The 26,581-nt window shown below is 52.2% G+C and overlaps 1 protein-coding gene and 1 long non-coding RNA gene across 3 annotated transcripts in view; one reads left to right on the forward strand and one right to left on the reverse strand.

The window, feature by feature from the left end:
* Positions 1-11,507: 11,507 nt before the first annotated feature.
* Positions 11,508-26,581, forward strand: part of SLC2A1 (solute carrier family 2 member 1) — a 46,351-nt gene continuing 31,277 nt past the window's right edge. The window contains exon 1 of one of the 2 annotated variants that reach the window (XM_075906858.1): positions 11,508-11,667. In XM_075906858.1, coding sequence (XP_075762973.1) covers positions 11,650-11,667 — 18 coding nt within the window. In that variant the 5' untranslated portion in view covers positions 11,508-11,649. Of the gene's footprint in view, positions 11,668-15,057; positions 15,110-26,581 lie in introns of those variants that run through there. The other variant, XM_075906859.1, reaches the window with a different exon arrangement.
* Positions 19,335-22,006, reverse strand: LOC142819458 (uncharacterized). Its single transcript, XR_012897376.1, has 3 exons — positions 21,673-22,006; positions 19,694-19,810; positions 19,335-19,464 (listed from the first exon to the last, which is right to left on the reverse strand). It is a non-coding gene; the product is annotated as an uncharacterized LOC142819458 (long non-coding RNA).

Below are 26,581 nucleotides of genomic sequence, written 5' to 3' on the forward strand. Positions count from 1 at the left end.
ATGTATCTGAAAACTGTACTTACTGGGGGTACTTATATATTTAAAAAAATGGTTACTTAATCAAAAAAAAGAAACACTGCTCTCTAGGACTAGACAATTTACCTGGCATTGCTCTGGTCCTTAACTCAATTAATTTTTGTTTTTCTTCATTTACATCATTGCTCTGGGGTGGGGCGGGGCTGAGGGGTTGAATTTTCGGGCTGCTTCATGGTTAAGAGCCTTTAGGTAAGCAAAGCCGAGCAGGCCCACTGGCAGCTTTCCTGAAGTAGATCCACAGAACAATTGGAAACCTGCTACTTTATGTTATGATCCTCAGGTGCCCACAATGTTTTGGCACCTGAGGCAGGGAGCTCAAATGACGCCCCCATGTCCCCTCGCTTGGGCCAAAACTTTGAAACATGGGTTCCCAAACTGGGGGGCGTGAAGAAATTCCAAGGGGGGCGCAAGGCAACCCAGCTCCCCCCTCCCCCCCCCCCCAATCAGTTCCTCCCCAAGTTGTGCTGCTATTTTTGGTTTTTGGTCCCGGTCAGTTCCGTTTTTTGTTTGTTTTTTTGCTCAACAAGTTTTGCTGCTATTGGGGGGGGGGGAGGGGGGAGCATGAGGGTTTCTCAAAAATCAAAAAGGGGGCGTGATGCCGAAACGTTTGGGAACCACTTCTTCGAAAGGTCTCAATTCTGCTTCCTCCTGTTCTACTCTAGCACAGAGAGAATACGTCTGCCCCAGCAGCAGCCATTCTACACTCTGGGTCCTAGTGCCCCCTCCTCCAGTCTGGTACCTGAGGCAGCCACCTAAGTTCGCCTCGTGGTAAGGCCAGCCCTGATGACCCTACTGGGTTCTGGGAGGAGGGCGGGCGTTAGGCTGCCCACATTTAAAGGACTCTCCCCCAGCCTACAGGGAGAATCCAAAGAGCCCTAGACACCAACTGATTCCCAGAGACAAAGAAAAGAAAAACAGGGACGGTGTGAGGGTCAAAGGGCTAAAATGGGACACGGAGCAGAAAGCCCCGGACAGAGCCTGCTGCCCCTCGAAGGTTACTTTACGTTACCCTAAGAGGAAGCTGTATACTGAATTTGGTGCTCCTAGCTCTTACCATTTAGAAGTTCTCGAACAGACAGACAGAGAAACGCACAGACAAACGGGCTCAAATATACAGCAGATATGGTCTTTACATTACAGAACGAACCTTATTTGTGCTGATCAAAATAGAATTGCTTCAAAATGAGGGGGGACGCATCCCCTCCTGCACCTCATAATAGCAACGAAATAATCACGTGTTGGTCTGTTTCTACCTTGGTCGTCCATAGCTTCCGTTGTGGGACAGGGTGGGCGTGTCTGTCACTTCACTCACACAATTGCTAGCTGGCTACTTAGCACGTTCTCCTTCGCTTCTGACTGTGTGGTGGCAGGGGCAGATGACCGTTTTGCGGGGCCCCGGGCAGCATAATTCCGCGGGGCCCCCCCTTTGCCACGGCGCATGCTCAGTGACACCATGCGCATGCGCACCGGCGCCACGGCTCATGCACGGGGCTTTCTGAAACACGGGGCCCGGGGTAGCTGCCCTGTTCGCCCTGCCCTATATCCGCCCCGGTGTGGTGGTGTCTGAGAACTGGCTCCTGCTTGGGATTAACTGATATAGCGACACTAGCGCACCCCCCGCCCCTGTGTAAGGCGTGAGTGGCTCCATGCGCGAGGAGCCACAGATCGTCAGAATCGTGCGAGTCACCTGGCCTGAGGCCGAGTGAAAAACGGAACAGTCTTGTCAGTAGCCATTGACTCCCGGGGCCACTGTTACACTCTGTATGTGGGGATCGTGCCACCGTCCAGCTCTGCTAGCCCTTCTAGCAGCTCAAAGGACTCACGATCCGACGAAGGCAGGGGTCGCCGGCGTTGTTAAGCACGAGATCACTTTTTTGAATTTAAATGCAATCCAGGAACTACCTCAAACCCAAATCTCCTGGCCCCGCCTCCTTTGTGTCCCTTCTCCAAGGCCCCGCCCCTGCTCACTCCATCCTCCCTCCCCCATCCTTCTTCCCTTTCGCCAGGCAGGGGCAGAGGGTGGAGGTGCAGGCTCTGGTCTTGGGTTAAGGGATGTGGAGTGTGAGAGGGACTCTGAGCTGAGCCTGGAGCAGGGAGTTGGGGTGCAGGATGCAGGCTCCGTAAAGGAGTTTGGGTCTAGGGGGCTTAGGGATAGGGCAGGGGCTTAGGGGGCAGGAGGAGGTTCATGACTGGGGTAGGGATTCAGAATGCAGGCTCCAGCTGGACACTGCTAACCTGAGGTGGCTCCTCGGTGGTGGTGCAGGGGGGCTAAGGCAGGCTCACCCCTGCCCTGGCCCTGCACCACTCTCAAAAGCAGCCAGCACATCCTTCCATCCCAAGCCCTGTGCCCCGCATCCATTCTGTAGAGATAGGATACAGGTTGGGAGGAGGGGCACCCTGATATCAGCGCCCCCTTCTCTCCCCTCCCTGCCTTGCACGGCAAGCGGGGAGGGGCAGCTTCAAGGCAAAGGGCAGGAGATGCACAGCAGTGGGGGGAAGGACAGCTAACATGTCAGCATTTGATAGCTTCTTGGCCAAAGCAATCAGGATCACCTGTCAGAGGCTCTGAGATCGACCGGTAGATCTCGATCAACTGGTTGGTGACCACTGAACTAGAGCATTGAACAGCTGTCTCCAAAGAGGCAACTGGTGCAGTACAAACACTAAATAGGGTCAGATCCATTCATGGAAAGAAAACCACCTTGGTAAACAAACTGCTGGAAGGGATGTGAAGTGAGGGGTTGGTAAAGAAACCTTGGGTTTTCCCCGTGACAATCACTGGTTCTCATTCAGTCTACATCAGTGATGGCTACTTGAGGGCCTATCTAAGGGTGCATCTACACAGCACCCTGAACTTGAAATAAGATCTTATTCCGAATCTATTTAGAAATAGCTTATTTTGAAATTTGGCGCATCTACCCAGTGCCAAATTTTAAAATTACGCGCTATTTCAAGCCATCAAGGTTAACTGGGATGGCAAAATAGCACGCCCATTATTTCAAGAAATATTTCGAAATAACGGACGGCTTGTGTAGATGTGGGATAGCTATTTTGGGATACCTCCAATATCCCGAAATAGCAGTGCAGTGTAGACGTAAGTGAATAGGTGGAGGGTTGTTCCAATCTCCAGGCGGATTAGCTGTATCATGGAGGGGGAAGTGCCTGTCTTCATAGCAGAGTTGTGTCCGGGTTCAGGCAGCGGAAGCTTTACAGCTACTTGTTTTTTCTGGGTATGTTAAGAAGAGAGTTTGTGATTCTGTTGTAATGCAAGTGAAGGAGAACCGGTGTCTAGACTAGCAATCACAGCCATGGTGTGTTGGCAATCACTTCAGGACTACACTCCCTCTGTAGATGAAGAGTGTCAGTCGCCACGCCTGTCAATCTGATCTCTTTAACACTACAAAAGTGGCTGATCTGTCCTAAGAGAAAATTTTCAGGGGGTAGCCGAGTTAGTCTGTTACAGAAAAACAACAACAAATGGGTTGTGTCTAGACTGGCAAGTTTTTCCGCAAAATCAGCTGCTTTTGTGGAAAAACTTGCCAGCTGTCTACACTGGCCACTTGAATTTCCGCAAAAGCACTGACTTTCTGCTGTAAGAAATCAGTGCTTTTTGCAGAAATACTATGCTGCTCCCGTTCGGGCAAAAGCCCTCTTGTGTAAATCATTTGCGCAAGAGGGCCAGTGTAGACAGCACAGTACTGTTTTGTGCAAAAAAGCCCCGATGGCGAAAATGGCGATCGGGGCTTTTTTGTGCAAAACCGCGTCTAGATTGGCCACAGACGCTTTTCCGCAAAAAGTGGTTTTGTGGAAAAGCATCCGTGCCAATCTAGATGCTCTTTTCCGCAAATGCTTTTAACGGAAAACTTTTCCGTTAAAAGCATTTCCGGAAAATCATGCCAGTCTAGACGTAGCCATGGTCTGGTAGCACTTTATAGAATAACAAAACATGTAGTGGATGTCTCCCTGGGGCTGAGAGGTGAAAGCTGCCTGAGTACCCCCCAGCATTTACTAGTAAGAATATAATGCTACACAAACTTTCACAAGCTATTTGTTCTCTCCTTGTGTTTCAAAATATTTGTTAATAGGCAGGAAGGACCATGAGTCAGAGAGTGTGAGGCAGAGGGAAGCAGAAAGTGTCAGGTGCGTTTGGAATATAGTCAGACACTTTCCACAGTATTGCTTCTAAGGAAATGGGATGAAGCCGACCTCTTGGAATGCTGATAGAAGTGAATCTATAGAAAGTCTGACTATCAGTCATGCTCTTTTGGGCAATACATGCCAACGCCAGATTTTTATACCTATCCCTTTGGGTTTGCATATTGCTCATAAGATAATAAGTCCAGGCCCCATTGTGATAAGAGTTAGCGAGTCATTCTGTTTTATTTACGTATGTCTGCATCAGCTGAGTCACCACATGGAAGCACAAATTACCAGTCTGTCTGCAAGAGGATATACACCTGGGCTACGTCTACACTGGCCCCTTTTCCGGAAGGGGCATGTTAATTTCACCTATCGTAGTAGGGAAATCCACGGAGGATTTAAATATCCCCCGCGGCATTTAAATAAAAATGTCCGCTGCTTTTTTCCGGCTTTTAAAAAAAGTAGGAATAAGAGCCTCCGGAAAAGGGCGCTTTTTCCGGAGGATCGGGGCCAGTGTAGACGCTCTTTTCTGGCTTTTTTAAAAGCCGGAAAAAAGCAGCAGACATTTTTATTTAAATGCCGCGGGGGATATTTAAATCCCCCGCGGATTTCCCTACTACGATAGGTGAAATTAACATGCCCCTTCCGGAAAAGGGGCCAGTGTAGACGAGCCCCTGGTGACCAAAGGTCCCAGCTCTGCTGGGTCTTAGCCGGTGCCTATCTTTATAAGCAGTGCACCATATAAATGCATAGCTGCTGGTGAGTCATTAGAGATGGTTAGGCTAAGGAAGTGGTCTCCAACGTCTTTATGTATGAGATCATGTTTTGAATTTAAATGCAATCCAGGATCTGCCTCAAACCCAAACACCCTTGCCCTGCCTCCTTCCTGCCCCTTCTCCAATGCCCAGCCCCTGCTCACTCCATCCTCCCCACTCACTTTTCTCAGGCTGGGGGCAGAAGGCTGGGATGCAGACTCTGATCTCGAGCTAAAGGATTTGGAGTGTGGGAGGGGTTCTGAGCTGAGCCTGGGGCAGGGCGTTGAGGTGCAGGAGGGGGTTCAGGGGGCAGGATCACCTGTCAGAGGCTCCAAGATCTACCATAGATCCCCATCTACTTGTTGGTGACCCCTGGGACAAGGGTAACTGGATGGGTCCCAGGACTGTTACTGGCAAACTGAGCCTTCCACTTCCTCCAGGGATCTACCGGTAGATCTGGGAGCCTCTGACAGCTGATCCCGACAGGTTTGGCCAGGAGGCTGTCAAGTGCTGGCACTGCAGCTGCCCCTCTCAGCACTGCGGGGCTGCTCCTGCCCTCTGCCCTGGAGCTGCCTCCCACCCCGGGGAGCCTTTTGCTTGCTGTGCAGGGCACAGGAAGAAGAGGAAGGGGTGGGGGTGCTGATGTCAGGGTGCCCCTCCCCCACCCTACACCCCATCTCCCCAGAGCAGAGAGGGGGCAGGGATGGAGAGAGTTTGCTGGCTGCTTTTGGGAGTGGTGTAGGGCCAGAGTAGGGGTGAGCCTGCCTTAGCCCCCCCCCCCCCCAGAAGCTACCTATGGTAAATGATGCACAGCTGGAGCCTGCATTCTGAACCCCGGCTCCCGTCCTGAACTCCTCCTGCACTCCAAACCCCTGCCCTAGCCCTGAGTCCCCCTGCACCCAAACCCCCTTCCAGAGCCTGCACCCTGAACCCCCTCCTGCACCCCAACTCCCTGCCCCAGCCTCAGCTCAGAACCCCTCCCATGCTCCAAAACCTTTAGCTCGAGATCAGTATCCATATCCCCCACACCTCAGCCCTCTGCCCCCAGCCTGATAAAAGTGAGTGAGGATATGGGCAGGAGGACGGAGAGAGCAGGGGCGGGGCCTCGGGGAAGGGGGCGGGGCAATCATGTTTGGGCTTGAGATGGATCCTGGATTGCACTTACATTCCAAAAGTGATCTCGTGCTTAAAAAGGTTGGAGACGCCTGCCCTAGCACCACCTGGACCATGCCACGCAGGGCTTCAGTGGTGATCTAAACGACCCAGGGCTGATGCCACAGTAGCAGTGGCCCAGAGTCCTGGGCCCTTTTAAATCAATAGACTCCGGCCTCCCCATTTTCCCCAGGAGCTTGAAATCTAAAAGCTTTTGTGCTGCAAATGTGAAATAAATTGGAAATGGTGGCACCAGTTTAGCTAAACACATATGCATTTGTTTAGCTCTGATTATGAGCTCAGTAACAATAATGCCTAAAGGGAGATCAGTATAATTATAGCCATTTTACAGATGGGAAACAGAGGCACATAGGCTGTGTTTAGACTGGCAAGTTTTTCCGCAAAATCAGATGATTTTGCAGAAAAACTTGCCAACTGTCTACACTGGCCGCTTGAATTTCCGGAAAAGCACTGACGATCTCATGTAAAATCATCAGTGCTTTTCCAGAAATACTATGCTGCTCCCGTTCGGGCAAAAGTCTTTTTCCAAAAGACTTTTGGGCAAAAGGGCTAGTGTAGACAGCATAGTACTGTTTTCCGCAAAAAAGCCCCGATCGCGAAAATGGCGCTCGGGGCTTTTTTGCGGAAAACCGCGTCTAGATTGGCCACGGATGCTTTTCCGCAAAAAGTGCTTTTGTGGAAAAGCATCCTGCCAATCTGGACGCGATTTTTCCGAAAATGCTTTTAACGGAAAACTTTTCCGTTAAAAGCATTTCCGGAAAATCATGCCAGTCTAGACGTAGCCATAGAGGTGAGATGACTCGTCAGTAGGCCAGTAGCACAGCCCAGAATAGCACCTGGCTCTCCTGTATCCTAGTCCATTAGTCTAGCCACTAGGCCACACTGCTCCATCTGTATTCACCAAGGCACTTAAGCACATGCATAAGTGGTTTGCTGACTTGGCTCCTTTAAGTGTAGCTGCTTAGAAAGGTAGCCCCACTCCTGGATCTGTGTCACATGATCAGAACTGACCCTCTTGTTACCAGTTTCAACAGAAAGGCCAAAATGAGTGAACTCTGGAAACCTCCTCTCACCTAGTGGCAGACTCCTCCAGCTCAGGACAGGATATGAGGGTGAGCAGTGGCATAGTGAGACAAACTTGCAGCGCTCCTGCCCCTGGTCTGTGGATGGAGGAATCCAGTTTACAGCACTGTCAGGCTAACCCCTTGCACCAGCACTGAATCCAAAAGGAGAGGGGAAAAGGCCAGATGGTGTTTTGTCAAGTGGAATATGGAATCCCTCCCATATTGCACATGTACCAATTGACACTGAAAAAAATTTCTTAGGAGGGTAGCTATGTTAGTCTGTAACTTTAAAAAAAAATTGGTAGTTTTGTAGCACTTTAGAGACTCACCAATAAATAGATATACTATCATGACCTTTCGTGGACAAAACTTACTTCCTCAGATTAAATTGAAGGAAGTGGGTTTTGCTCACGAGATCTCGTGCTATATATATTTGTTAGCAGGGCTCGCCGAGCCGCGGTGAGCCCCGCTCGCCAGCCACACTGTCCGGCGAGCTGCGCATGCTTAGATCGCCCAAACCCGGCTCTTTTGGGTTGCAATCAACTCGCCACACGCGAGTAGATTTCGTTATTTGCCGAGCCCTGTTTGTTAGTCTCTAAAGGTGCATCTACACCGCACCCTAAACTTGAAATAACACACGCAAATTGCGTATCTTATTTCAAATCTGTTTTGAAATTTGGCACATCTACACAGCACCACATTTCGAAATAATGCGCTACTTCAAGCCATCTCTTATCCCTCGTGCAACGAAGTTTTCCGGGATGGTGAAATAGGACACCTGTTATTTTGAAAAATATTTTGAAATAACAGGCGGCTTGTGTAGACACAGGATAGCTATTTCCGGGTACCTCCAGTATCCCAAAATAGCCGTGCAGTGTAGACATACCCTAAGATGCTACAGGACTACTTGTTTTTCTGAGAAACATTGTATTGCACACTTAGACTTAGTTAAAAACCTATTCATCCTACATACATTATTAATAGCTTGTCTACCCACCCACTCAAAGGATTGGCCTAGCAAATATCCCTTAAATCCCCCTTAAATATGCCCCTTAAATCCCCCTGTGAACACTGATGGACTAGCCTGACTCAGCACAAAGGGGAATTATTGTCTCTGTATTTACAAAGCCCCTATAATTTTGCCTCCCTCAGCACTTCTCCATAATTTCCCTAGTAAGATTACCTCCTCCCACCTTCCTTTAAAGGGAAGAAATGCAGGATTTCCCCAAGGAAATGTAGATTGTCATGTCTGTGCCATGAGGGTAATTCCCAGGCCCAGCTCATATGCCTCGTTCTCACCTTTTATGTCCATTCAAGAGGCAGGTTTGTCCCTGGATTGTGGAAGGCGTGGAGGAGTCAGTGTACATGCATCCTGTCACATACACACTGTGAAAGAGTCTGCCCTCTCTCCCTTCCTAATGCTTCACACAGGTTTATTGTCCTGAGATTTTAAGGTAGTCTGGATCAAGACACCCAGATGCAAAAGGCAAATATTGCAGAGTCTGCATCTCAGTGGGACCTAATCAGATATTAGGTGCTCTTTCCCTGACCCCTCTTGCAGACAGCAGAGAACAGTCTGCCTGGCTACGTCTACGCTGGCATGATTTTCCGGAAATGCTTTTAACGGAAAAGTTTTCCGTTAAAAGCATTTTCGGAAAAATCGCGTCTAGATTGGCACGGATGCTTTTCCACAAAAGCACTTTTTACGGAAAAGCGTCCGTGGCCAGTCTAGACACGGTTTTCCACAAAAAAGCCCCGATTGCCATTTTTGCAATCGGGGCTTTTTTGCGGAAAACAGTACTATGCTGTCTACACTGGCCCTTTTGCGCAGAAGTCTTTTGGAAAAAGACTTTTGCCCGAATGGGAGCAGCATAGTATTTCCACAAAAGCACTGATGATTTTACAGGAGATCGTCAGTGCTTTTCCGGAAATTCAAGCGGCCAGTGTAGACAGCTGGATGATTTTGCAGAAAAACTTGCCAGTCTAGACACAGCCCTTGTGTAAAGCTAGTCAGAAATGTTCATTGGAAAATGCCAATTTGTCAAACCCAACAGATTTTACAAAAATATTCAGTCAAACCACAGACAGGGTTTGGGTAGAAATCTGCCTAGTTCTGAGCCAGGGCACATAATGGGCTGCTGGAGACCTCAGGGCTTTCAGCGATCCATGGCTCCCAGACTGTCACCATGTAATCAGCTGCAGGGCCCTCTGCTCTTGGGCAGCTCCACCATGTGGTCCTCCACCTTGAAGAGAGAAGGTGATAGGGGTCTGGGAGCCCTGGATCCTTGAAAGCCCAGCAGCCCATTATGTGCCCTGGCTCATAACCAGGCAGATTTCTAGGGTGTGGGAGCTGGACAGAGTGGGGAGGCAGCTGACTAGGGAATCTGGAAGCTCTGGAGTCCCCCATGCTGGGAAGTCTGCATGGCAGGCTGCCCTGGATCCTGGAATCTCTTGGGAGACCCTGAGTGAAATGGACATGATTCTTGTCAGTTTCATGGTTGCTATTTAGAGCTGGGCAGCAGTGAAACACTGATATTATTCATGTCAAGATCACTTAACTGCTGGGATCTGGGTGTGTGTTTAGGAAAATCATGTTTCCCAAATGAAATGTTTGGAATCCACAGTACTGAGAAGTGTAGAAAAACCCATTTTCTGCATGAATCCACTAGAAACATAATTTCAAAATTGCAACATTCCCTGGGAACTGGAAACTTTTGAGTTTTGACCATCTCTGCCCCTGATGTCCAGAATCAGCATGTAGTAAATAATCCAATGGGGGAACAGATAGGAAGAGAAGATCTCTCTCCAAAGAAAGGGATGACAGGGTAGCAGCAGGGGTGGCCCATCCATATAGGTGAACGAGGTGGTCGCCTAGGGTGCCAAGTTAAATTGGGCGCCAAATGGTGGTGCAATATCATTGAGGGGTTTGGAGGTGGGGGCGCCGATTGCATGGCTTGCCTAGGGCACCGATTGCTGGCAGCTAGTCTAGGACCACCCCTCGCAGAATGTCTCAGGATTTATATTAGGAAGGTTTGCACAATGTCTGAAAAAGATAAATCCTTGTGCAGCTAGGCCTAGAGCTGTTTGTGTGATAGAGGTTAGGAAAAAATTTTGCCCCTTCATCTGGTGTTGACAGTTATCAGAGACAAGATCAGAGGAGAAGCAAAATGCAGGACTATGTAGCACTTTAAAGACTAACAAGATGGTTTATTAGGTGATAAGCTTTCGTGGGCCAGACCCACTTCCTCAGATCCAGAGGAGATCTCACTGCCACCTTTTATGGGTGGTCTTAACTTCAGTAAATGCTGTTCCTGGTTTGTGTTTGTTTTTTATGCTGTACAGTCATAGGAAACTGCATTGACACCTCGCTGTGTAAAGTTTTCCAGTTTATTGATTGTCTAGCGTGAACCTTTTACCGTGATAAAATATTCGAACAGGAAATTGAAGTTCCAAGTCTCCTGTTTACTCAGTGATTCCACATCACGTACAAAGCTGACTAGCCGTTCAAAATGCCAATCACAACATGCCCAAGAGCTGGTTTGCTCCCCTCCCCCCCCCCCCCATATTATTTAACCTGCGATTCTAGCAGGACTAATTGCTGTGGGGCAATGGGGGATTCTACTCCGCTCTTTCCATTGGGCTGAGGACGGGATCAGGCTGCTTGGAGCAAGTGGGTGGGGAAATCAGACTCAGAATTCGGGGGGGGGGCGGGGGGGGGACCGCCTCCAGCAGACTCTGTCTCTATGCTCAGCAGGTGCGGTGAGCGGCGGAAAAGTCACAACAGCGAAGGCCCCGAGGGATGAAAACACAAGAGGGGAAACTCTGGGGTGAACGCACCCTTTAAAGTTCCAATCTTGCCCCCCCTTCCCACCAAAAAACACCCCCCCCCCCCCCCGTTTCCCCCTGCGTCGCCAAACGCTGAGCGCTTTGCTCCGGGTGAATGGCGAAGGGAGGAGTTTGGTGCCGAGCGGGGAACGACCTGCAGGCGCTGCTCCCCCCCCCCCCGGGTCCGCCTACACACGGGGGCTGGTGGGGTGCGCGTGCAAGTGTCCCGGGGGGAGCACAGCCCTGGAGGGAGTGGAGCCCCCCTGCAGGGAGCGCTGGGGGGCCGAGCGAGGAGCGCGCGCGGCTACAGCTCCCAGGGCTCCCAAAGCTCCGTCTCCAGCCTCGCCGGGCGGCGGGGGGGCTCCGCGCAGAGCAAATGGCTACACACTGCCCCGCCCCCCAGAGCGCGTGGGCGGGGACCCCCAGCGCCTGACGGACAGGCGTCTCCGCCACTCAGGGCCCCGCGGTCTGGGCTGGCTGCCGGCGCTCGGCGCGCCTCCGACACACCCACGCGGAGCCGGCCAATCGGGCGGGCGAGTCGCGTTTATACGGCACGTTCCGAGCGCAGCGCGCAGCACAGAGCGCGCGCCGGGAGCCCCTGCAGCAGCCGCCGGCTCGGCCCCAGCTCCCCGCGCAGCAGCAGCAGCAGCAGCGACATGGAGTCGGGCAGCAAGGTGAGCGCGGCGCCCGGGCGCTTTTGGAGGGAAACGGCGGGGAGGGCTCAGCTCAGAGCATCCTCCGGCCTGCCCCCCCCCCGGGCGCGGGGCGCTCGAGCCAGGCCGAGCCCCGTGGCACGCTGCGGGCCCGAGCGCGGCGTGGGGCAGGGGGACCGCTCTGCGCCTCCCCCCCCCTCCGCTCCGCAGGGAGCAGGCGGCTCCCCTGGGGCACGGGCAACCCGGCGGCCATCACGCCGGCCTCCGGCCTGGTAGAGGGCGCAGGCCCCGTTGGCGGCGGGGAGGCGGGACTGGAGCTTCTAAGAGCCCCTGGCGCGTGGAGCATCCCCGCCGGGCCGGGCTCCATGGCGAGTCCTGGTGACGGGTCCCCAGCGGGGCTCCGAGGAGCCCCCTGGGTTGGCCCCGCCACCTGCTCTGGGCCGCCCTCTCCTGGCATCGATGGGACCGGCTCCCTCCTGGGACGCCCCGGCCCTCGGTAGCTCCATCCCTCAGCGCTGGGGCGGGCCCTCCGTGGCGTGCGAAGCCCCGCAGCCAGTCCGAGCAGCCTGCGGAGTGGAAAATTTTCAACCTCAAGCGGCGACCGTGAAATAAATCCCTGACCCGCAGGGAAACGCAGCTGGGAGGGGGGCGGGCGCTCCCCAGGCAAGTCACCCAGGCGCGTCCGGGTTTAAGACCAGGGGCTCGGCCGCCTTCGGGCATGGGCCAGCTCGGGTGGGAAGGATGCTTCGGGAGCCCGTCTACGCTCAGTTGCTGTGCGCGCCGAGGGCCCGGCCGGGTCAGGACGGCGCTCGGCGCCCCCAGCCTTTAGCACCCCCTCCAGCCCTGGCTTCAGAAGCTGGCAGGGCCCCGCGGTGCTGCCGGGGACGACTTTGGTGCTTGCCGGCTCGGTACAGCCTTGCCCGCGGGCGTGGCGCCCTGCCCCGGGGTCTGGCAGGTTTTCCGGAGCCCTGCTGGCTCTGGAGAGACTCGAAGGCAAATCAAACCCCCGCTGGGAGCCTCGGGGCTGCTGAGTCCTTCGGGCCTGACTCGCGACTTGGGGCTGCGCTCCGGCCCCGTCTGCTTCCTTGGGTTCCGTAGGATCCTCCGCCTGGCCGGAGAACGCCTCTCGCTCCGATTCCCGCCTGGCGCTTGTGCTTGCACTGGGGGCGGTGGGGCAGGGAGTCTCCCACAGAGATGGAGCTCTCGGCAGATCTCTCATTGGCTTTTTCGCTGGTGCTAGGACTTCACGCCGTATCGGTTAGCGAGGCGTTCAGGCTGGATGGAGAGACTCTGAGCTAAGAGTAAAACGGATTCGGCTAAGAAAAGAAACGGTTGGACTCTAAAGTGAATCCCAGGGTGCCCTCTTACGCCCTCACAGCAAGACCTTAGGGCTGTGCTTCTCAACTGGTTTCAGTCCAGGGACCACCAGGCCAATCAAAACATTTTCGTGGACCGCCTCCTTTTTGAGACTTGATTTTTAAAAAAAGAGCAGACAAAAAGGCATAAAATAGCCTCAGGGCGGTGCCTGCTCATGCTGTGTGATTTTGGACAAAGTTCCTGTGGACCACTGAAAAAGTCACTGTGGTCCATGGACCACAGCCTTAGGGGAAGTAGCACGTGCTTATTGCTAATAATTCTTCCCCTGAACTGGGCCTGGTTCAGGTCTCCAAGATGTGATCAGATGTGTGCAGGGCTGTGTTGAAAGGAGATTCTCTTTTACTAGCTTGGTGGAAGAGCCGCCTAAGTAAACTTCTTGAGAGGGACCATCTCTGCTCTGTGCTGGGACCATACCTAGCACCCTGGTCCAAAACGGGACTCAAGCACTAGACGGATTAATTAGTCCTCCCATTGTTTTCCCTCCCCTCTCACTCAATTCACTGCAGTCACCTTGTATGACTCCTTGGTAGTGCGGGATATAGATCAGCAGTGGCCTCTTGGCATCACTGCTAAAAAGAATAGGTTCTGTATTGACGGGGGGGAGAATCCAAAACACAACCCAAGACGATCCTATCCCTGCCTAATTTAAAACAATCTGCAGGTTCAAATGGAGCCTGAAATGGCCTTTTTCTTGAATGAGGAAATGGCTCCCCAGTGGCTCACATCTTCCCTGCGTGGTGCCTTGCATTGGTGTAACTGGGTTGCGGGGCTTGACTCCAGATTACAGCAGTTAATCCAAGGCCCTGGGAGGAAGATCTGTGGTCAATCTTCCCTCTAACTTTTCCCATCCTGGTATGGAATGTTATGTGCCCCGAGGCATGTGCAAATGTGCACCACCAGGAGAAACTAGCAGAGCCCCACAGCTGGGTTTATCAGCTGGGCAGCATTGAGAGATCTTTTGAGGAGCTACCAGGCTGGTAGCTGACAGGGAAGGGATCCTGGTGTGTCCACAGCCTAGCTAGCTGCACTGGGCAAGCTCACAACGATGCATTTTCTCTCTTGGTACAGGCCTGGCTTGTGGGTTTCCCTTAAAACGATTTCTCGCTGATTTAAACTAAATCAATACAAGATTGGGCTAAATCGAATTAGGAATGTCCACGGAGGGGATTGAACCAGTTGAGCCAAACTGATTTAAATTGATGATCGTTAAACTGGCTGCTCTCGCGTGCAGATAAATGCCTAGACTAGCGCACTGCGATCATGTTGGGAGTCAATTGGCAATCGCTCAGTGGGAGCGGTGTTCGAGCCGGTCCCGAAAGCAGATCTGAGGCCACAGTGCTAGGGGAAAGGGAGCGGCGAGGGGCGTGAGGTTCAGGAGGCGCCAGGCGTCTCTCTCTCTGCGGGACGTCTCCCTTGTGCCAAGGCGGCGAGCGCACGGGAGAGGCGCGCTGGGTTTGGGGGCTCTCGGGTGCGGAGTGTAGCCGGAGCCGGGTCTCCACGTGCCCTTCCCCCCCAGCTTCGGAGGGCGCGCTGGCGCTTTTCGGGAGCGCGGGGCGCGGGGGGGGGGGGGTGAATAGGCGGCATCTGCCCGAGCGCAGCGCTCCCCGACTGGGCTTGGAACCGGAGCCCTGGGACGTGACAGCCGGCAGCGCCTGCCAGGCTGCGGGAGGGGCGGAGGAGGCGTGACCCTTTGGCGCAAAGAAACCCGACACCGGGCCGGACTCCGAGCTCGCCGGCCGGTGCAAACGCGCCGCCCCCGCCAGCTTTACGCGTAGCCGGGGCTGAGTGGCTCGGGTCGGGAAGCTCCGGTTCAGCCCGGCGCGCTCGCAGCCTGCTCCCCCGGACTCGGCCAGAGCTACCCAGCCGCTCCGATCCGCCGGCGGCTCCAGATGCTGAGCGCTGGGGCGCGGCGCTGCAGCCTCCTGCCCGGCTCCATAGCTGCGCGCCGGGGGGAGAAGAGGTGGCGCGCCAGCCCTGCCATATAGGCCAAAGGGGAGAGCGAGCCTGGGCGGGGCTCGCCGGAGCCTGCTCCCATTGGCGGCCGGGGACGAGCCCCTCGCAGTCAGCCGAGGGGCGCCAAGCGGGGGTAGGTGTGGGGCAGCCCTGCCGGGGCCCCGCGGGGGGAGAACGTGGGACTGGGAGGTGGTCAGCTGGCTGCCGGGTCCGGGGCGGCTGTGTCCTAGCCAGACCTCCATCACCAGCCTCCTTCTCTGGAGGACGCTCCAGTCACCTTGCTTTTTTTTAAACGTGAAGCTCCGGGGGGGGGGGGGGGGCAAGGGGGGCTCTGGCTCACATCCCGGTCACAATAACTGTTACAGTGAAACCGGACCATGCAGCCCTGACTGGGGGGGGGAGGGGGGCGTTCAATCTCTTCTGTCTTTCCAAAGCACCAAGCTGATAACAGCAAATCACAGTTCTTAGGTAAGGAATGTTGGGCAGCCGGGCAGGCCCCAGGGTTTTGCTTGCAAAATGCACGAGCCTTCCTCTTCCCCCTTCCCCAGCTACCAGTAGCCTTCAGAGAGTCCTGCTGCTCTTAAAGCCTGTTACCGGATACACTGCTGCTGAGTGGGTCATGTAATGAAATCTGCTACCTAACCTGTTTTATCCTCCCGCATTTCAGAGATGGAGACTCCTGTAATTCCCTTCCGAGGCAAAAGAGTTGCTTAGCTCCTGTGTATTAATACAGGCGAAGCCCTTTTAATTGAAGTATTGAGAGGAATGAATAGGTAAAAGGGCGGGGCGGGGGGGGGGGAAGACAAGTGAGGCAAACAGGAGCGAGAATGAATCAGTCTATCAGTTAGACAATCTTAAATCTTAACTCAGTGATAGGGGATTTTGTTGGATGGCTTTGAATTTCTCGAAAGGGTAACTGTTAGTCTGTAACTTTAAAAACAGCAAGTAGTCCTGTGGCATCTTAGGGACTGACCAGTTTAATGAGCTTTCATGGGTAAAACCCACTTCATCAGATGAGTACCTAATACATTTATTGCTGAATTTGTGATCATTGATGATCCAGTTGGGATAAAACGAACGCATTCAGATTCTCAACAGACTGTTAGCCCTATCTGAACCTTTTGAGAGTTCAAAAGGCTACAAATAACACCTTTAAAAGTATCTTTGGGTCTCTGCTTCCTGGACTAGCCTGAACCAGGAAGTGCCAGAATACTGAAGGTGAGAGACATGTACGTTCCATAAGCACACAGAGCAGCCCGACTGGATCAGACCATCTAGCCCAGTATCCTGTCTGCCAACAGCGGCCAATAACTGATGCTGCAGAGGGAGGGATCACATCAGGTAATCCTCACGTGATCCCTCCCTTGTCACCCATCTTCAAAGAAACAGAAGCTAGGGACACCGTTCCTACCCAACCTGGCTAATAGCCATTGAAGGACCTAACACCCATGAATCTATCTAGCTCTTTTTTGAACCCCATTAACGTTCTAGCTATCACCGCATCCTCTGGTAAGGAGTTCCACAGGTTGACGGAGTGTGATTTCTGTCCCAATTTTGCACATTCAGATGCAAAGGAATGCTGAATCAAATTTAATCCAAAACTTAGTTTTTGTAAAATTGGAGTAAAATCACGAGTGGTGTGGAGAGAGTGAATTGGGGGGAGTTATTTACTTGTTCCCATAACATAAGAACTAGGAGTCACCAAATGAAATTAATAGGTAGCAGGTTTAAAACAAACAGAAGGAAGTACTGCTTCACACAATGCACAGTCAACCTGTGAAACTCCTTGCCAAAGGATGTTATGAAGCCCAGGACTTCCATGGGGTTCAAAAAAGAACTAGATAAATTCATAGAGGATATTAACCAGGATGGGTAGAAATGGTGTCCCTAGCCTCTGTTTGTCACAAGCTGAAAATGGGTAAGCAGGGGATGGATCACTTCATTACCTGTCCTGTTCATTCTCTCTGGAGGCACCTGGCATTAGCCACTTTCAGAAGGCCAGATACTGGGCTACATGGACCTTTGGTCCAACCTAGTATGGCCATTCTTATGAGAGACTATCGCAGGAAGTTCCTGTAGATTTTAATAGTGATAAAAACAATGAGTTTAGGTGGAGAAATAATTTGGTTGTGAAAATATTAGTCTCGATACCTGCAGAATTTAATAAAGCACATAAGAGTTTTGAACCATCTTTTACAATTCTTATAACAAGGCTATTTTATATTCTCTATATGATGGGTTAAACCTATAGACTTTCTAGTAGGCTTCTCTAAGAACTAATAGAAATCGTTCAGTTTCTTGTTTCTTTTCATTCTATTGGAAGACTTTAAAAAAAATTCTTAACTGACGCAAAATTCTGCATGAAAACCAGAGAATGGAGTTGAATGGAAATTGCCTCTACAAAAAGTGGCAGTGGATAATTTTCACTATCCAAGAAGAAAGAAATCAAAAGTTAAAAACCTACAACAAACAGTGAAGAGTGAACTTATTTTTACAATGCTGAGATTTAAGACTTGAAGTTAACAGATGCTGTATGTAAGTTTTTAAACAGTGACTACGGGTTTTTGGATACTCGTTTTGAAATACCTAAAGGGGACTTGATTTTCCAAGTGCTGTGCTCTTTTTCTGTAAACGATGCCCCTTTTAGGTGCGCGAAAATAATTCTGTGATGTTCTCCCACTTGATGACTTAAACAGTCATATCAGAGGAAAGGCTCATCTGGCTGAAGAAAATTTGGATTAAAGCGACTCCATATGTAACTGGAGAAAGGACACCGAAAGGTGGTCTTGTAGTAGTGTGTGTGGATCAAATTCCTGTTAAATGAAAGGCTCTTGAGAGAACCGGTACAGTGCCTGACTGTGTACCAGACAGCTGAACCTCTCAAGGGCCTGTGCCACAGTCAACTCCCTTAAATTCACTGTACAAACAGCTTTATGTAAATAGTGTGGTGCAATCTTATTGACGTAATGCTTCCGAGTACAGACCCATTTTTTACTGCCTGGTCATCCCAGGTGTGCAAAGAATGATGACTAATAGAAATATTCTTACATTTTCAGGCCAGTGTGGACTGCTCTGTTCCAGCACTGAGCAGAAGGGAGTCTGTTTGGTAGGAGCTCCGGAGAGAGGAGTCTGCTGTTTGGACTTTTCTTTAATGGGGGTGGGGAGGGTGAACATAAGAACGGCCATACTGGGTCAGACCAAAGGTCCATCTAGCTCAGTATCCTGTCGGCTGACAGTGGCCAATACCAGATGCCCCAGAGAGGGAGCAGAACAGGGAATCTACATGTGATCCCTCCCCGTCACCAATTTCCAGACAAACAGTGGCTAGGAACACCATTCCTACCCATCCTGGCTAATAGCCATTCATAGACCTACCCTCCATGACTATCTAGCTCTCTCTTTCTCCCTTTAACCCTGTTAAAGTCCTAGTCTTCACCGCTTCCTCTGGCAAGGAGTTCCACAGGTTAACTGTGTGCTGAGTGAAGAAAAAACTTGCTTTTATTTGTTTTAATCCTGCTGCTTATTTAATTTCATTTGGTGACCCCTAGTTCTTATATTGTGGGAACAAGTAAATAACTTTTCCTTATTCACTTTTTCCACACTAGTCATGGTTTTATAGACCTCTCTCGTATCCCCCTTAACTGTATCTTGTCCAAGCTGAATAATTTTTCATCTCTCCTCCCGAGGAAACGGCTCCACACTCCTAAACATTTTTGTTGTCCTTCTCTGTATTTTTCAATTGGAAGAAAAGTCCAAATCTTTTTAATCTCTCTCCATGTGGGACCCATTCCAAACCCCTAATCGTTCTGCCATGTGCTTCCTTTGACCTGGGGCAAGGGAGCCTGGCACTGCTGCAGGTGCACTGGGTGTCAAGGGGCTTTGAGATCTGCTGGTGACAAGTGCCAAGCTCTGCATCATGCGTCTGGTCCAGCTCCATCTAGTTCCTGTTGGATGGAAGTCTTTCCCATTGGTTTAATGGGGAGCAGGCATGAACCTCTAAGGTGAGGGGTTGCTTCTCTCTGGCCTGCCACCTTCAGACTGGTCTCAGGCATACAGAGCAGCCTGTCTTTTCTGCTTCTTCCAAACCTGTCACAGCTATAAAGACACAGGCCCTCATCCTGCCATACCGCTAAGGCTGAGGAGGACCACAACAGTCCATCCGCAGAGAGTAGCTTTCAGGATTTGAGTCCTTGGCTTCATGCACCAGGGCAAACGAGTGTCTAAGACTTGCATTAAAACCCAAGTTATGGCCAAAAAGGACTCCAGCATGAATAGCTGATTTCTTGTGATTAGCCCAGTTAGGCCGCATTCACTGTAGGTTTTGGTCCTACTTCATTTTAGTTGATCTCAAAACTCCCCTTGACTCTAGGCCGTCAGGCTGAGAGATGCAACAGCTGAACAGCCACCACAGCATTGAAACTGCTTTAGCTGTAACACGTGGTTGTTTGCCCAGGGTGGAAGGAGTCGAGATTGCCCTCTGCTCACCTGCTAAGAGAGGAGGGAAGAGGGTTAGAAGTCTAAAGGTTACATCAGGCCCAAGTTGTCAGTTCAAACGCACTGCATGCCGTCTGAATCTGATTTCTAGGTGAGAATCACCTGTGAGACGCATCCCTAAATGAAGCTGGCCCAGAGCCATTTCTCCCCCCACCCCCGGCCCCATTCCCCAGACTTTATCATGAAAGAATCTCTGTGTTGTTGAAATACATAGAATACAAACTGCTTTCATCTGTCGTCAGAATTCAATACACCCCAGTCACTGTAACGGAGCCAGAAAAATCCGAGTCCGCGTGGGCCACGCTTTCTCATTTGCTCTCGCAGTTGTTCCAGGAACCACCTACAAATGATATTTAAGACTTAATTAAGCACAAATAGAAAAGACCGAAATAGGGCTCGTTTTCGCTGCACAGAGCTCAGTTACCTTGAGTAAACACTTGTGTGTGTTTGAAGAGCTACAGCTGAGCTATCTGTCCTTGTTACTCCGCTTTCTCTGTTTGCAGGAGGGCTCTTTGACCATATTCGGGCCTCTCCGATCTCCATCCCAAGCCAACATTAGTGCCTAGTTAGTGGTTATGCTGGCAGTCTCGAATAGAGCCACACCGCTGCCTGCAAGTTACCCGACGTTCCAAAACAAATGCTACAAGTTGAGATCATTTATGCTTTGGGCTAGATCGGGGTCTCCAACCTTTTTAAGCACAAGATCATGTTTTCAATCTACGTGCAATGTAAGATCGACCTCAAACCCAAATACCCTTGGCCCCACGTCCTTCATGCTCCTTCTTTGAGACCCTGTCCTGCTCCACCTCTTCTGAGGCCTCACCTTGCTCACTTCATCCCCCTTCCTCTCCCATCCTCACTCACTTTCACCAGGCTGGGGTAGGGGGTTGGGTGCAGGCTCTACTCTTGGGCCAGGGCTGGATTACCCAATAGGCAGACGAAGCACGTGCTTAGGGCACCAGCAAAGCAGGGGAACACACAATGAGATTTTATGGTATAATATAGTTTTTATTTTAGTTACATTTGGGGGGCACCATAATCTTGTCAGTGTTTAGGGCCTCTAAAGGTCTTAATCCAGCCCTGTCTTGGGCCAAGGAGTTGAGCTTATGGTAGGGGCTCTGAGCTAAGCCCAGGGCGGGGGATTGGAGTCCAGGAGGGGTTTCAAGGTGCAAGCTCTGGGAAGGAGTTTGGGTGCAGGGGACTCATGTCTGGGGCAGGAGGCTGGGGGCAGGAGGAGGTGCAGGGCTAGGACAGGGATTCCAGAAGCAGGGTCTGGCTGGGCACTGTTTAACTGAGACTGCTTCTGGGTGGAGGAGCCATGGGGTTAAGGCAGGCCCAGGTCTTGCACCTCTCCAGAAAGCAGCTGGTATGTACACGATGGGCTGCCCCTCATCTACAGGCACTGAGCCCACAGCTTCCACTGGCCACAGTTCCCTGTTACTGATCAACGGGAGCTGCAGGAGTCTTGTCTGCAGGCAGGGACAGCATGTGGAGACCCCCTGCTCTGACTTTCTCAGGGGCTGCAGGGACATGCCCGGAGCAATTCCCATGGGGATAAGTACTCCAGCCATGACAGGTTTGGCATTTTAGGACTCACTACTCGAAGTAAATGTAAGCGTAAGAGAAATGAGAGTTATGACATGCACAGCCCCGTCAAAACCCAGAAGTAACCCACTTTGCGAGCGGTAAAAATAACCCCTCATGTACGGGTTGGGTCAGATGAGAGGGAAGGACAGTCTGACACAGTGTGAGTGACAGACTTGCAGTGCCAAGCTCCCTCCTTCCTTCTCTCTGTGGAGACAGGGTACAGGAGCAGGGGAGAAGGGACACCCTGATATCAGCAACCACCCCCTCCCTCCCAGCACTCCACCCCTTCCCACACGGGAGCCTCCTGCTTCTGGGGGGCAGATCCAAGGCAAGAGGGCAGGAGCAGCATGACAGTCGGTACGTGGAGGTCAACTCAAGTTGACCTGACAGCCTCTTGGCCAAACCAGTCAGGATCCCCTGTCAGAGGCTCCAAGGTCCACCAGTAGATCCCCGTCGACTGGTTGGTGACACCTGGGCTAGATAGTCTTTCCACTGAGTTCAACAGAAATGGCCCTAAAAGCCCATTTGCTACTCAAGGCAACTTCTGCTCTTGTTGCTTGGGACTGTCCCCGAGGTTCAGGAAGTGGAATGATGCTGAAACTCTGATAAACTCACCTGAGCCCCCTGCCAGCCTGGTCTCTGGCCAGCCCCAAGCAGAGTCCTGCTGCCAACCCAGCTGAAGAGCCTGGGGCTCCGTCGTGCTTGGCTCTCAAGGGGATCTCTGTCCTCCTCTCCCCATGGAACCTCTGCCTCCCTACCCCACTCCTGTCTGTTCTCCCTGCTGGTCCTGGCATCAAAAGGAACCCCTGTTATTTCAGCCCTGTGCCACAGAGGGAGCAGGGTCGCAGCCGTGCTCCAGCCATGATGCACCAGGCCAGTAGTTACACGATCATTGTGACATCGCTCCCCCCAGCTGGAACATCACATCCCTTAACTGGCAAGGCGCAAGGCAGCAGCAGAATCAGCCCGGACAAGTGGCAGCCCCGGGCCATCCTGCCACATGGTTCACCAGGTGCTCCCCCACATGGTGTTTGGTGCATTGCCCAGTTAAATGGGGCCAGGTGCTTATAGGGACTCGAAGGGGCAACTGTGCTAACCCCAGTGGGCCCCACTTTATGCCCGCTTTAAAGAGGCGCTTGCCACGCAGTGGAAAGTAAATGCCGTCACGTGCAGCCGTCGGCTCAATGCCCTCTTGTTAGCAGAGGCAGCGGGGAGCGGCGTGGGTGCTCAGCCTCTGCTGGCTGGGATTAATTCTCAGGTTACGTTGGTACCGTGCCTTTAAAGAGACACGCTACTTCAGGGAGCAGCACTAGCGCCCACGTACACCGGAGCAGGGGTGGGAGGGGGTGCCCTGCCTGGCACTTGTGAATGCACGGTGGGAAGGGGATTTCTTTGCACGCTCAACCTGTGCAACCAGGATATGGCCCCTTCCTACACAAGCTCCGCACCATGGAAGAGAAACCAGTGAAGTACCAGGGTTGATTGAGTTGGGGGCTGGACTTGATGACCTTCTGAGGTCTCTTCCAGCTCGGAGTCTATAAGTAGGAGCCCAGGGAGCAGTTACAGGAATCATGACAGACCTGTCGGCAAAAACCTGCTTCTGCCTGAATCCCAGCCCCGTGCATCACGAACGGGGTGCGTGTGTACTCGTGTGCTTCTCCTTCCTCATCAGGCTCTGGCGTAGGGTTGCGAGCAGCAAGATGTTTGTCCAGAGCCCCCAAAGGTTGCCTTCATATCGAGGCTCAGTGTCATCTTCATCCCCACCCTTAACGTCTGTGCCCTTGCCCCATGGTGCATATGGGGAAAAGGGTTAGGGTTGCAGGCCATGGCTCCTGGGGAGTTCTGATCAATTGGGCTTGAGAACTGCCTGTAGCTCCTCATAATGCCTAGTATCTCTGGCCCTTACGATGGCTTTAGGGGCCTGTTCCTTCTAGGGTCTGGCATCTATGCCGGGGGCGATACAGTACCGTACATTAGCAAATATAACACGCGTCCATGTATAACACGTCCTCATGGATTACCCGCAGCTTTTCTATCGTGTATTAAAAAATTAGATTACCTGCAGACGTACACAGCCCGCAGAGACTTCTGCCGCCTTCATAAAAGATGGTCTTCGATGTAGTTGCCACTTCCCAGCTATAAAGATTGACATCCCCCAATAATACAGGTCTTGTTATACTGTTAGTAGCTTCACGGTAAGTAATGTGTTAACTTTTATTGTGTGTTAAACCCACACAACACCACTGCTGCTCTTAATAAAATCAGCATCTTTGATTTAATATGTTGGTCTTGTCGTCTTTTACTACGAGTAACAATCAACTCGCGTAAGATGCGGACATGTATACTCTGCGGGGGTGGGGAGGAAGGGCAAGGGTGTGGTTGGTGGTAACATTGACAATCTGTGGGTTATATTCGCTAATTCACGGTAATCATTAGCAATACTTTCGCAACCCTGTGTACACGACCTCTCCAGTGGCGCATGATTTAATGGGCCTCAGAACTTACCTTGATACCTTTATTTTTGCGAGCCAGGTTGGGCTGGCTCTGGTAAGTTACAGCAGCTTATGTGGCTGCTCCAATGAGCACCAGGCGTATATGGACTTTATATCAGCTGCAGAGTCGAGTTGTAGCAAAGACCTTTGCCTCCCCCATGGCATTATTCTCTGACGTGCCCCTTGTGCTAAGGTGGGGGCAGAGTGACTTGCGCAGAGCCCAGCTCGGATGCAATATTTCCTTCCTTAGCCCCCTAGAAATCTGGGGGAACCAGCCCTGATTGTGGAGGGCCTAAACCGTAACACCGAACAAACCCCCCTGCCTCCCTCCACATCTGTTGCGTCACAGCTGAGAACCCCTTGCACAGATGCAGGGCTGGTGTGCTCCTGTCGCTCTGCTGCTCTGTCACTTGAGCAGCGCAAAGCGGCAGGTGTCTGGCCTGGAAGGTACTTTTCACCATTCACCCCCCTTTTGTTTACCTTTTGAGCTTCACCTGGTCTCGTCCGTTTCCCTCGTGGCAGGCTGTGTGATCTAGCAGCCAGACTCGATCATCTAGTTGGACGCCCGGCACAATACAGGCCAGAGGCTTCATGCAGCAATTGGCGATGGCTTGTGGCTGAGCTAGAGCAGAGCGGCTTGCCGTCCGTTGGGCACCCAGGTTCCCACGTGCCTACACGGTGCTGCAGGGGTTGGGCTGCAAACGGGGCCAAGGGAGTGGTGCCATCGTTTGGATTTTTGTCCAGCAGAAGCACTGCGGTTGTATTGGGCTTGTGTAATAGCAGCACAAATCCCTACTCTGAAAGCCACATGCCTGCCCCTCTCCCTAGACAAGGGAGGCCGGGGCAACTTGCATTTTGCCTGCGCTGGGGAAGGCTCTAGGGAAGCCGCCTCTCGTCTCATGCTCCATCCTTCCTGGGAATGCAAGTCTCACGATTCCTTTGAGGCATATGCTGCCTGTTGCTGGGTAACAGGACATTGTAACTTCATTGGGGAGCAAGGATGAGCCTGGAGAGCCAATGAAATCCAGCCAGTGGTTATTAAAGCTGGGTAATTAGAGGGTTCAGCCCATCTGGAAGCAAATGGCAGGGAAGAGGGCCTGGCCAAGCGGGAAAGTTGAGCTGTGATGAGATGGAGAGACAAGGCTAAGGCTAAGCCAAGAGTGTTTGAGGCCAGACTGCAGAGGGGTTGGGGTGAGGGACCTGAGCTAAGTGGCGGAGGGGAGAGGGGGGTTGTGTTGAAGTTAGGTTCAAGGAGGCTTTTGATGTGGGTAAGAGCCCAGAGGGGTCATTCCAGGACCACGGGGGAGATGTGAGGAGCTGGCAGCGGATATGTGCTGGCTTCTGGGGAGCCCAGCTGCTGTGGTAGAGGCCAGAGGAGGAATGCACAATAAGGATGTTAAATACCGGTTCATTGAATAGTCCAGTAACCTTGTGAATTCTTATTGGTTACTCGGCTAGTCTATAGTCCGGGGGCGGGGCCAGCAGCGGCACCTGTCTAAGGTGGGTCTGAGCTCCTGGACCCAGCATGAGCCAGAACTGAGCCGGGCTGGCCTGCCTGCTAAAAAATGTACTAGCAAGGGTGCGGGGGAGGGAAATGCATGTAGTCTAGAGCATTAACCTAGCCGCTCTTGCTTATCGGTTAATCGACTGCACCGTTACATCCTTAGTGCCTGGGGCTCCTCTGGGGTCTGATCCCTGCAGAAGAGCATGTCCTTGCTGAGCAGAGAGGTTACTGCAGTTCTTGGCGGGACCCAGGCTAAGTACAACAAAGGGGTTGAGGTAGAACTGGAGTGTCTCCCCCGCCACTCCCCCCCCCCCCCCCCCAGCTGTGTATGGCCAGATTAAAAGTTTGGCGTCTCTCATAGGGGCCTATTGAGATTTGGCAAAGCTACGCTGCTGCAGCGGCTAACTCTGCCTTCTTCCAAAACCAGGATTGCTTCAGAGGGCCGGCGTGATGCAATCCAAGAAGGGGCTTTAATTTCACATGGCCAGTCCAAAGCTGATCAGCCTGTGGGAAGGGGATCCCAGTTTTCTGGGTACAGCCACCGGCCTGAGCTCCTGGAGAATTTCCTGCCTGGATAAATGAGCCATTCATGGAGGTGTCCAATTACCAGCCTCCACTGACGCCCCCCCTCCAACCCCACCTTCTTCCCAACAAACCTTCAATTGTTAATTAACTTGAGGCAAGGAGACAGGATGTGGGAGGGACTTGCCAAGTAGCTGGAGGCATTGCATTGCGCGGTTGCATAAATGTTGGGATTTTTGCTGAGTAACTGTGGACTAGACTGACAGACTTTTTTTAGTCTCAGCTGAATCAGGCTTCAGGTGCGGTTCTGCAGTCCTGCATTTCCTTTCCTGTCAAACATCAGCCCCATGCCCTGGCATCCCCCTCCTCCTGCCCCCGGGGAGGGGGCCTTCTGATGCGTATCAGGGCTGGGAGGAGGAAGGCCCCTGACTCCAGGGGGTGGCTGCTGTTCTCAGGAAGGGATGTGCTGTTTGTCCAGTAGGCGTCTGTTGCTCAGCTATCCCGAGATTGAACTAGTGAATGCCAGCCCTGATTCTTATCTCGCATACACAGGCTTCAAGCCAGACTAACTCCATGGCAGTCAGCACATTATTGCTGCGTGCCCAGTTTACTGGGCAGACCCGTACACATGGCCCAGTGCCTGGAGTCACCAAATTCCAGCACTTGTTGAAGACACCCCCCCTGTTTTCAATCTCTGGATTGAAAAGAAAGCTTGGAAGTGACACCCAAGTTTCCTTGGACCAATGGCTTTGGGCCGGGAGCTGTCTGTCATACAGTGCCTCGCATGGGGGGGTTCTGGTCCATCAGGGCTTTTTTGGTGCAGCTGTAATGAACACATCCTGCCTGCCTGAGTCTGCAGGCAGCCTGAAACGGTAGCTCCACGAGAGGTGAACGCCCTGAGCGATCTGAGCTCCCAACATGCTGCCTCCAGAAGGGGCCGTGGCCACAGCGTGGTGGGCGGAGCTCCCATCTGGTCTGCGGGACTTTTGAGGTCAGGCCTCTGCTT

Source organism: Pelodiscus sinensis, chromosome 23 (genome assembly GCF_049634645.1).
Source record: "Pelodiscus sinensis isolate JC-2024 chromosome 23, ASM4963464v1, whole genome shotgun sequence".
Taxonomy (NCBI): domain Eukaryota; kingdom Metazoa; phylum Chordata; order Testudines; family Trionychidae; genus Pelodiscus; species Pelodiscus sinensis.